Here is a 12,839-nt window from a genome sequence, read left to right on the forward strand (position 1 = left end):
GCAATGCAAGAACTAGAGGAGTGAATCCTCCAATGGCAGGCGGGCCTTGCCTTTTCCCTGAATCTGATGACCCCAAATCCGCAGGCATTTCCACAATCTCCTCAATGACTACTGAAGAGGAAGGTGTTGAAGCAACCTGGCCAAGGTGTTTCAGTAAATATTCATCCCAATCCTTCCTTGACCCAACTGATATATCATTGTAGCTGGTTCCTAACTGGACGATTGGAGGACACAAGCTGGCGGCCATACAATCACCTCTTCGCACAATTTTCCTTTCAATCCAGATGATACCGCGTTCGGCTAGACTCTGCACTTATGCTCAGAGCACTTTACAGTCAAATAGGGTGTGACTGTCTTTACCGTCATAGAATGAGCAAATTCCCCAATCAAATCCCAAGGTTCCTATACCTTTAAGATCAAGGTGGCTCTCTTGGACTAAGACTCAAAGTATAGCTTTCCATGGGAATGACGGTGAGGAGAAATCCAGAAGCCTTTCTTCCACTATGATGATGGCATTCACATTCCCTTCCTGATAGGGAGGCAAAGGGTTGGTGATGTTGTTTGGAGCAGCTGCATTATCGAACTCTATCAACTTGTTGTCAATGAGATCTTGGACACAGTCCTTCAAATGGTAACTTTCTTCAAGGGTATGCCCCTCGGCCTAAAATGGTGTTCATACTTAGAGGGCCTTCTCTGGGCTTGTAAAACATCGGGGTCACTAGCTTCCTTTCCAGCAGGTAAGCATAGAGATTTGCCAAAGGCATGGGCAACGAAGTGTACTTCCGGTTTTCCTTCTTAAAGGTACGAGGTGGGTTTGGCCTCCCTCTCTAATTAAAGGCTCGGTTAGTTGCTTGAGTAAACTAACCCTGTTGCTGATAAGGTCTAGTAGTTAGGGTAGCATAAGTAGAAGCAACACTCCTAGGCCTTTCTAATGCATTGTCAACCATATGCACATCGGCTTCCTTAGTCTTGCGGCCGATCATTCTCTTGACTTGTTGTTCAACCATAGAACTCAAAGACTCGGCATCCATGATCTTTTTACTCCTAATACCCTCATCAATGTGCTCTCCAATAGGGATGAGGCTAGCAAAATAAGTGACTTGGGTGCTGATCATCTTCTCATGGTAGGGAGGCTTGAGGTTGTCGATGAACCACTTGATCATCTCATTTTCCATAATGGGGGGTTGCACTTGTGTGGCTAGCTCACGCTATCTTTAGGCATACTCACAGAAGGATTCCCCACTCCTCTTTTCTGTCCTTTGAAGAACTGTGCAATTGGGAGCTATCTCGGTGTTGAACCTATAGTATTCTAGGAAAGAGTTGGCCATTTCCCTCCAGCTAGAGGTCTTTTGCAATCTTGCATACCATGTGGCCATAGGGCTGATCAAGCTATCAGGGAAAATCTAGCAAAGCAGAAGGTGATTATCCCTATAGGGAGCCATCTTCCTACAAAACATGCGCAAGTGCACGCAAGGGTCTCTTGTACCATCATACTTGACGAACTCTGGTACCTTGAACTTAAGAGGCATAATGACCTGAGGGAAGTTGGTCAAACTATCTAGATCAACACTTTCATGGGTGCTAGAGCCCTCTATGATACAAAGCTTCTCAGCTAGAGTTTTCACTTGGCTCTTGACTTGGCCATACCCAGATTCGAGGCTCTTGTCCTTAGAAGGATCTGTTTCCTAGTCATTGCCCTGGGGTGGTACATTGTGACCCTGATCTTGTACTAGTGGAGGTTGATTTTCATTCTTGATTTGGGGGCCTCCTTGACTATGGCCAGAGGAGCTCAGTCCTCCTCCTACAACTAGTTGTTGCACCATGTGCATCAATTCTAACACTTTCTTTTTCAGAAGAGCAACTTCCTAAACAGTTTCCTCATGGGGAGATGTACCACTAGTAGACATTTCTCTTGCACGAAACCTAGTGACAATGGGATCACGGCGTGGTGGTAGCTTAGCCTGTTTCTTTTTAGCAATCTTTTGATCCTAAGAAAGAATGTGAAGTGGAAGAAATGGGGTGCATTTGACAATGTTGAAACACAACACCAAAATCAAGTTAGTTTGTGTCTTTTCTATTTAACATGCACCTACTATTTCAGAAAATTTTGGCTTTGCACACTTGGTCGGGTATTTATCATGGTGAGTTTCTACTATGATGCAAGATTAATGCACAATATTGGCAAATAACTGAAACTTTCATGATATGCTCAACAATGCGGGAAGGACCATGCTTGTACAAAATTTTCTTTTACAACGTTGGGTTTATCGGCTCCAATGAGGGCCTTTTACAACATAAGAAATGCAACTACGAGAAAGAACTCGGCTTCTGATAATGTGGACATCTCGGGGAAGCTCTCAGACACTTGGATCTCCTGGTAACTTGGACAGCATGGATCTCTTGGTAACTTGGACAGCATGGATCTCTTGGACCTTTGGATCTCTTAGGGGGAGCCCTTGGATTCTTGACATCTAGGACCTTTTGGCAACTTTGATATCTTGGCGATTTGGATCCTTTAGCAATTTGGACAGCATGGATCTCTAGGACCCTCTTGGCCACTTTGACATCTTGTGATATCTTTGATGATTTAAGCTTCTAGGAAATCTTTTTGGATCTTTTCTAGGAGAACTCTTGAACTCTTGATGCTTTGGAATCCTTGACAGTTTTTTTGGCGGCATTTCCTCCTGAACGAAGTTTCGGTTACTTGCCATAAGTTTTATCTTTGCATAATTAGGTGACAGAACCAATTAGTGTATGCATAAGTGCCCTTGTAGGGTTGTAAACCCTTAGGGATAGGGTATAATCTAGCACGTACAAGCAACGAGGTTGCTTTTCCTAGGGGTTTAATCATGGATGCTGTGCAAGCAAGATAGAAAGAACCTGGAGTAGTGCACAATTTCTTTGGCACAAAAAAGGCGCACTTGTTACAAGACACTTTCCCTTGACCTCTAGCCCTATAAGGGTATCCTTTCCTAGACTTGGATGTTCACTCTTTGGGTTTCACCTAGTTCTGATGGGCTCTGGGCTTGATCTAGTCCTCACGGGTTTGACATAACTAGGCTAACTGTATGCAAAGGCTTAACTGGTAGGTTGTTCCTGTCCTAGGGTACTCAATCGCCATACCCCTCCGTTCTTAAAAGTTGTGGGGCAGGAAGGATCGAGAGGGCCTTTTCAGCTACCCCTGTCCACCCATGGACCCAAAAGTGCCTACAACATTAGTCCTGAATCTAACTATGGGTAACACTACCGATGTTTGTGTCTAGGCATCTGCAGATGGGGTGATGAAATCCCCAAAGAGATGTGACAACGCCAGTAGTGTAGAGCCTAGGTTCGGCTCAAAAAGGGTGTATATGTCATGCAATCCTTAATGAAAGGGAAAGATTTTTCCAAACACAATAGTTATATATATATATATATATATGAAAGCAGATAAAGGTGTAACCGAAATTAAATTTTACTACCCTATGTTTGCATGTGAAGGAAAGTCGTAAAGCATGTGAGGAAGGATGTAAAGCATGTGAGGAAAGTGGTAAAAGCCCCGTGTGAATTATCTCGAAGCCTCCCTTTTGGAAAAGGATTCTTTTTTGGAAAAAAAACTTTTGCTCTTTTGAAAATAGTCTATTAGGATATAATAGAAGCCTTTTTCAAAAGGAAAGCCTTGGAGGCCAATGCCAATTTCTTTGTTTTTGAAAGCCACCGTCCAAAGATTATGGTTTTATCAAAAGCTCTAACAGCTAAAATCTCATCAATCACCAATTAAGTCACCAATCTATCGAAGCCTGGCCTTGATCAGAATGGGGTAGAAAAACCATCACCATCGTCGCGGGCCTTCATTCGACCACCCACCGTGGCGACAAATCCCGAGTGAGTGGGGCCCTGTTGGAGGGCTCGTCTCAAAATATGGTATGCAATGTGTGCTTCGCTCAAAGCTTAAGGTGCTCTCTCACTCAGTGGAGGAAGGTAGGTCTACCTTTGGCGTTATGGCAGGAATCCGGGCCAAATTTTAAGTGATTACCAAAGGTGAGTGGAGTCACCACCAGTCATTGGGTTTTTCTAAGGTGTGATTGGTCACCTATTTCTAGTTGATTTTATTACTGATCCTAGGTTAAGAAAAATGGCATTTTTCCTAATCTAATGTGGATGGCAAAAAATCTTGATTCTTAGGTCCGAAAGTTTGGTTACGTGTGGGGAAGGCGTTAGGCACCCCATAACGCTTGTCCAAGGACAATCCTTTGTTTTGATAAAACCTTAATTTTTGAAAATTGTCTATAAAAACATGATTTTGGCATTGGCTATCGGGGCTTTTCAAGCATGGGGGCTTTGAGGTTTGGCTTTTGAATAGGTGTGATCCTAATCTATGCTTTCCAAAGGCGTTCGAGCAAAGTGCCAGATTTCTACGGTGAAAATCTGGTGACAAGTCACCTTACTTTCACAGCAAAAATTAGGCATTGCTTACCTTAGGTGGCACGGACTGGACAATCACACCAGAAGGGGGGGGGCGGGGGGCGAGCAAGTATATATATACATACATCATGCACAATGCAAGCACATAGAGTAGGAAAATAAATGCCTACATCCCTAGAGCATGGCCCAAAATATAGGTGCACGAAAGTAAACAGGGGTCGCCATACTTTAGAGATAAGGACGAATGGTACACGGGATCATATACCTAATACAAACCATCTAGGGGAGAAAAGGAGGAGTAAGGAAGGGGTTTAAAAAGAGTACATAACAAACGGGGAGAAGCTAAACTACTAAACCTACTGACTACAATCGCTTAGCTTAACCACATGCTCATGTCCGTATCCCTTTTGCTTGTGCCTGGGAAACCGTGCCCTAGCTCCATGCATTCTTGCTCCATGTGTGTACATGCAAAGGCAAAAACAAGAAACTAGAAGACAAGCAATAAAAGGGAAAAAAGCAAAGAGTATATGAAAAGGCATAAAACAGATGAGCGTGATAGACATGGCAAGCATAGCAGGAAAGCAAGCAAACAAGCGAAAAAGCAAACAACCAAGAAAAAGAACAAAAGGTGGTGTCCACGAGGGACAAATGTAGGTTTGGATCGAATGTTCATAACTTCATTGTGTTGAAGCATGGACAACACACTAGCAAGCAAGACTCATGCATGGACATGTAAGCAAGTGTGTAAATATGCATATAAAGCCAACGAGTGGCACAAACAAGCATGACAAGCATATCATCGCACAGAGCAGAAAAGGAGAAAGGTATGCACGAAGCAACCAGCATCATGGCGATGCCTCCCAAGTGGTTACACCTAAACAAGGCCTCATGGGCATCGGGGGTAACCACACAACCACAAACTCACTACAGGTGTCAAGCATGGCAAAGCCTAGAACAAGAGAGGCTAACACAAGCATAAAGCATAGAAGCAAGCAAGCATAGACATGCAAATGGGTTGATCCAAACAATTTGATATAGGCCAAGGTGTATGGACGATGACAAAGACCATAGGGTCTAGATAGGGTCCGAACCAATAGGCCAAAAAAAAAGAAAGAAAGATAAAGTGACAAAAAGGCACAATAGCACATGGCATGACAAACATAGCCTCGATCTAGGCACGCGAACATGGCATAGAGCACACAAGCACATGGAAAATAACATGAAACAAGTAGAGAGCATAGATCCAAACACATAAGCATGTGGAAGCATAGATATAGGCATATAGGTATAGAAACATGCATGTAAACATATAGAAACTTAGCGCATAGACATGAAAGGACATGAATCCAAGCATACAAGTATGTGAAGACTCGGATATAGGCATAGGAGCATAGAACATGCATACAAACCTGTAGATCTAGGAAAGACATAACCATAGACATGATATCAAGCATGTGATCTTGTAACCCTAACATCAACATAGAGCAAAAAGAGGAACAAAACATAGAAAAACATGGCATAAAACCGTAAGCATCTAGATCTAAACATATGAACAGGTGGGAACATAGACCTAAGCACGAAACATGGCATAAGACATAACAACAAAGAGATTTAAGGTAGAAACACAAATAAAGCAAGAAACATGCTAAAGAAAGCAATAAATCATGTTATTCAAGCAAAAAGAGCAAGATAAATGTTAGGAAAAGATTTAGAAGGTTAGAGGTGTGGATGATAACTGAAAAAGCTACATCCACACCCATAAACCCAAAATCCAAAGTGTAGAACCAAGGAAAGGAAGATTGGGTTTAAGAACAATACCTTGTGTTATTGGTGAAGAGAGAAGAATCAAAAGGCTTTGATGTTTTTTTTAGTGTTTTGTGTGTGTTTTTTAGTTCTTGGAAGAGAGAAAAACATGAAGAGAAAGTAGGTAGAGAGCAGAAAATTAGAAAAAGTCTCTTCCCCTTCAATCTGAGGGGTGCTTGGGGCTATTTATAGCCCCGGCACGTGTTTCGAGGCAGTAGCGCCTGAGATGGGGCTAATCCTGACACCCCTAGAAAAATCATGACTCCTTGTTTCGAAAAAGGTACGAAACTTGAAAATCCAACAGTCAGATCAAAAGTTATGACTCTCGGAAACTAGTGGTGCATCGATTAGTGCGTCATCCTGGTTTTTATGATATCTCGGCCGTTCTAACTCTGATTTCGACTCATGAATAGTATTTGGAATGAGAATTTGATAATCTTCACAATGGAATTGGTTTCAACCCATTATGACAGTCGAATCAAAATTAGGGTTTTTTGGCCCACTTAAGATCGACTTCGAGTCAAACTTGGTCTAAGTTGTTAAAATTCTCTGAGAAGCTCGAGTTTGATGTGAAACTATGAAAAATGTCGTTTCGTGAGAGTTTCCACCATGTTTGACCTTCGGTCCAACCTAGGGTTGACCAATGGCATTTTGGTTATTTTAGCTAAAAAGGCACTTTGAGTGCTTCGGTGCCCGAACAGGTTGTGCCACGTCATTCTGGGTGTTCTCATGGCCCCATGGAGGGAAAATGATATTTTTGGATTTTTCGGGATCCAACACGCAAATCAAGGCAGACAAAATATGGTATCAACAAAGAGTATGAAGGACCAAATTATCCTGATGACATATTTGGTGCACCATGTGCTCAGAACAATGAAGTGTCCAATATGAGAGAGCTTTAAAGAGAAACTAAAAAGGTAAATAAGGGAGAGCATTTGAAGGAGTAAGTTACAGATAAGGGGAAGAAACTAGAAGCTGCTGCCAGTGATCAAGCTCTTGATGATAATGACTGGGCTGAAAAAGCTCTTGATGATGATGACACTAGAAGCATTAATAATTCTGAGGATGAGGATGAAATGGTGAGATGTCCATAGTTCAATGAAAAGACTGGCATGAGTAACCCTTAATTATGCAAGGGTATGAAGTTTCCAAATGGGAAGGTCTTTAGGGCTACCTTGAGGGAATATGTAGTAAAAAAGCCTGTGGACATTAAGTTTAAGCTTAATGAAAAGACCAAAGTTTTTGTCCACTGCAAGTATGAATGTGGTTGGAAGGTATATGCATCACAGATTTCAGGGGAGTCAACCTTCCAGATAAAGATCATGATTCCAACTTGTACATGTTTCAAGCATAGTTAGGTCACTTCTACATATGTGGCTAGGAAGTACTTGGATGATTTCAACAAAAACCCTAATTGGGCAATTTTTGGTGTGAAGCATCGAGTTATGCAGGATGTGTCTGTGGACTTGAGCATAAATCAAGTGTACAGAGCTAAGAGGAAAGCTAAATAGTTCATACTAGGTGATGAGAGGTTGCAGTATAGGAAGCTTAAGGACTATGCTGAGATGATTAGAGTAACTGATGTGGGGAGTAAGGTGATTCTGCAAACTGAGATTACTGAACCTAACACTCAACCCAAGTTCAAGAGGCTATATGTGAGATACAATGCACAGAAAATTGGATTCTTGGAGGGGGTGCAGGCCACTTGTAGGATTAGATGGTTGCCATTTGAAGGGAAAGTTTGGTGGACAAGTTTGGTGGACATATATTATCAGCAACTACAAGGGATGGGAATGACAATATTTTTCCATGTTGCATTAGGTGTAGTTGAGAAAGAAAACAAGAATTCTTAGGTGTGGTTTTTACAAACATTTGCAGATGAGCCGAATTTGGTATTCATTTCAAATAGGCAGAAGGTAATACAATTCACGTACTTTTTGAGATTTATGTTTGTTTTTATTCATTACATTTCTACTTTATGAAAGTTTTGTTTTTGTCAGATAGGTAGATAGTGTTCATATTTGTTCTTAGGATGTTTATTGATTTTATTTATGATAACCAAGGATTGATACCTGCCATGGAGTTGTTCCTAATAATTGAACATAGATTTTGTGTGAAGCATATTTACAACTTTAAGTTAAACTTCAAGGGTTTAGAATTGAAGACTGCATTATAGAGGTGGGCTATAACAACAATAGTTAGAGAGTTTGAGAAGAGAATGTAAGATTTGAAGGACCTAGACAAGAAAGCATAGGAGTACCTAGCAGACATCCAACCAACCCAATGGACCAAGTCACATTTCACTCCAAGGACCATCTCAGATTGTTAAGTGAACAATCTTAGTGAGTCATTTAATTCTATGGTACTAGAAGCTAGGGATAAGCCTATCATTGCCATGCTAGAATGGATTAGGGTTAGGTTGATGACTAGAATGTACAGTAAGAGGATTGGGATTGAAAAGTTCACTAGTGACATGTCCAATTATAGTGTAGAAGCTTAAGCAGTTGAAACTTGATTATAAGTCATTTTCTACTGTTCCATCAGGTTGCTTTATATATGAGGCTAATAATGAGTATGAGAGGCATGTGGTTAACCTTACAAGAAAGTGTTGTAGTTGTAGAGTTTGGAATTTGACAGGAATCCCATGTAAACATAATGTTACAGCAATTTATAAGAATATGGAGAGGCCTGAGGATTATGTGAATTCATGCTATAGAAAGGATGCCTATGTGGCTGCATACAAGGAGATGATTACCCCACTGCTTGGCCAAGATGAACGGATTGAAACCAACCAACCTGCTCCTGTTGCTCCAATTATGTACAAGCCTCCAAGCAGGCCACCCATAAAAAGGAAGAAAGATGCAGATGAGCCAAACAATCCATACAAAGTTTCTATAAAATGTGGGTTTTGCCATAAGGAGGGGCGTAATTCAAGGGGGGTGTAAGGCTGGAATAACTAGTGAGACACCATGGCAAAGGAGACAATGACTTGAGAGGCAAAGAAAATTTGTAAGTAAAGCAAGAAGGTGTTTACTATAACCATTTTATTACAAATCTATTTTTGATGTAAGGCAATTCTTTTTGTAGGGACAAGAGGGACAAGGAGCAAGCACTAACCAACCAGGTTAGGGTGCTACTTCAGTACCTTAGCTAGCCAGCCAGCTAGTTAGCCAGCTAGCCAGCCAACAAGATAGCCAGTAAGTTAACCACCTAGGCAACCACTAAGGAAGTTTGTAAGGCAACCACTTAGATCTGCAAATAAGGCAACCAACTAGGCAGCCAACCAGCAAGCAAGGCACCCACCTGGACCAGTAAACAAGGCAGCCAACCAAGCAACCAACCAGCAAGCAAAGCCCCACCTAGACCAGTAAATAAAGCAACCAATCAAACAACCAACCAGCAAACAAGTCACCTACATAGACCACTAAACAAGGTAGCCAAGCAAACAAACAATCAATGTGCTTAGTCAATCAGGTAACAAAATAAGTAGCCACCCATCCAGGCAATAAGTGGGGTAGCTAGCCATCCAACAAGAAAGCCAACCACCCATCAAGTAAGGCGGCCACTCAACCAGGCATAGAAGCAGCCAGCTATTCCATCAGGTCAACAGCAAGTGAGCTAACAAGCAAGTGAGCCAGTCAACCAGCCACAAAAGCAGCCACTGAGGCAGCCAACAGGCAAACACTACGCACAGCCAACTTAAACATCTGCTTCAACTTCAAGCAAACCACCACCATCTACAGCAGATTCAAGCAGACCATCACCATCAAGTAAAGCACCCACAGCTTAATGGTTCTCATGCAGCCAACCCATCTCCCATACTTCTAAGGAATCATGGGACATAAGAAAACCTCTATCTTAGGGATATACACAAACACCACCCTTTGTACTTATATAAAACACTAGATTGGGTTATCTTGACATGAAGTTGCTATATATTTTGCAGCCTCTAAGGGGTTTGGTGCCACCAAGGGTACTTGGGAGAAGTCATCTGTTCTCATTTGGAAAAGGTGGATTAAGAGCTTAGACATCTGATGTAATGTTCTCAGTAGGGGACATTATGCAAGGCAAGGATAAGGATAAGGGCAGGGGCAGGGGCAAGGGTAAGTGCAAGATCTTTGGGAAATGAAGATTGGAGAATGTATTTCTAGTTGTATTACTTTTTTGTTATTGTGCATGTCTGATAATGGCATGTCACCACTTTCTACTGTAATTTTTTTTTTTGTGATTGTCTTAGTGGGGACAGAACCACTTATTATTTTTGTACTTAGGCATTGTTTAGCCATTAATATTAGGTGGAGACCACTTGTTTTAAACAATGTTTTGTATATGTTATTATATATGTATGGAATGGTACTCTTACTTTAAAACATACTTCTTTATGCTTCAGAATTTGATGTAAACATAATCTTGTGTGGTGCATAAACAAGAACACATTACATATTAGTTATACATTACACATTACATAAACAAGAACACTTTACATACTCTATTCAAATAAACAACAACATTACATAGTGCCAAATACATGGAATACACTTCTCAACAGTGATATCAACACAACACATTGCCAAAAGTGATATCAATACAACACATTGCCAAAAGTGGTAGTACTCAAAATTACACAGTAATTACAACAACTTGCCTTCAAGGTTGACTAAATGACTTTGTTTCAAATTCTCCCATCCTACCAGAAAACACACCAAAAAAAAAAAAAAAAAAAAGCAAAATAACCCATGACACAATAAGTGTAAATTTGAAATTCTCCCATCCTACCAGAAAACACACCAAAAAAAAAAAAAAAAAAAAAGCAAAATAACCCATGACACAATAAGTGTAAATTTGTACTTCTCTTTAGCTATCCTCTCTCTCACCTTAGCTTTTTCTTCCCTTCGCTTGGCTACTTTTTCCCTTTCCCTTGATTCTTCTTCCATTGCACGAGCCAACATTTCCCCCTCAGTAGCTACTTTTTCCATATCACTAGCCTCATTTTCCTTTTCCTGTGCAGTTCTTGCCTGATTCTTGTACATACTGATTCTTGCAAGGACAATGGGTGTAATTTCAAACTCACGCTTACATGTTTTGCCATCCAACCGCCTAAAGTATTTACAAGTAGGTTCATTATCATACAAAAATAATCAAATCAGGGTTTTTTATAAAGCCAACAAAAAAGAAAACCAACAAAACTAGAAAACCAACAAAACCAGAAAATAAAAATAAAAAAAATCTGAAAACTAACAGTTACTTACCACATCATAATAGCAGCACCCATAAAACCTTCTCCCAAAATTGTTCAAAGCCAGAGCAGTCCGTAGCTAACAACAGTAAGCAAAACATGAATGGTGACTGAAACCCAAGTAATAACTTGAAAAAGACATGTTCAAATTTCACTTTGGCAATTAAATTAAAGAGAGAAAGGGATAATGAGTTTGGGAATTTTTAGGGATTTTGAGGTAGAGAGAATGAGAGAACTTGTTCTTCTTTTTGAGGGTTCTATTTAGGTTCTAATTTTAGCTTATATAGTAAAGGGGATTTTCTAACAAAAATGATAAAGGTGGATAACGAGTGTTTAACGAAGGTCACATCAGGTGGATTAAGTGATAAGTTTTAAACCACGGATAGGTTTTGTTAAAACGAGTCAAACCACAGGTGGATAAAGTGTAATTTTTCCTAATATTATTTTGCAAATTTTGTTGCTACAGATCAACTATGCCATCTTTTATAGTTTAAACACCTCATATCTATCTATAATATAAAAAACCAAAACAGGTTAACCTTGGTTGATCTCATAACATTATGTCATAAGTTTTTGAAACCGCACAATTTTACAAGTCATTATTTTAATATATATTTTTAATTGAAATTAAATTGTATTATATATTTAAACCTTTGAAATAGAATTTTGGCGAATCACATATATATTTTTTAAATAGTAGAAAGAATATATATAATATTATATATAAACATAGTCATAATAAATACTTAATACTAGAATATATATAGTTTTATATACATACACAATTATAATTAAAAGCTAGAATAAAAAAGAGAAAAAATAAAAATCATATTATGTTAAAACTTTTTATGTGCATCGCATAGGTAACCAACTACTTAAATACAATAATCCAACCGAAGTTAGGATTGTGCAGTTGTCACCCTTTCACTAAGAATTTAAGAGTGAAGCACCAAAGAAAAAGTGAAATTTATTGAAGGATTAGGATTCCATTAACGATTTTACAAAGAATCATTCACTGCAATTTTTATCTCTTCCAATGATCACCAACCCCGAGAATTTTTTTTTTAAAAACAAAAAGAAAAATGATGAAAGAAGAAGCACCATAGAGCCATGTAACAATGGTAAATATTCAAATGATGAGAGTTATAAGAAGTTAGAAATCAAGACGAGTGTTCTTGATTTTTATCTTCTGAAATGTCAATTCCCTTTGAAGAGAGATCTTGACGAAGCAAGTGTGCATTCTTGAAATGTAGACCAATGATGCCAACTTCCACAGCAGCCTCTACATTTCTCAACCTGGAATGGCGTCCATAACATAGTTTTAATAAGAGAAGCATCAAATAATTTCAGTTCATTTAATCCAACGACTCTGGTGTGGTATAAAGCATTAGCAGTA

The 12,839-nt window shown here is 39.7% G+C and overlaps 1 protein-coding gene across 1 annotated transcript in view; it reads right to left on the minus strand.

Annotated features, from left to right (window-relative positions):
* Positions 1-12,385: 12,385 nt before the first annotated feature.
* Positions 12,386-12,839, minus strand: part of LOC111999968 (flavin mononucleotide hydrolase 1, chloroplatic) — a 30,425-nt gene continuing 29,971 nt past the window's right edge. Inside the window, exon 7 of the mRNA XM_065767631.1 lies at positions 12,386-12,739. Coding sequence (XP_065623703.1) covers positions 12,604-12,739 — 136 coding nt within the window. The 3' untranslated portion in view covers positions 12,386-12,603. The remainder of the gene's footprint in view (positions 12,740-12,839) is intronic.

Source organism: Quercus suber, unplaced genomic scaffold (genome assembly GCF_002906115.3).
Source record: "Quercus suber isolate HL8 unplaced genomic scaffold, Cork oak 2.0 scaffold_831, whole genome shotgun sequence".
In the NCBI taxonomy this organism is placed as follows: Eukaryota; Viridiplantae; Streptophyta; class Magnoliopsida; order Fagales; family Fagaceae; genus Quercus; species Quercus suber.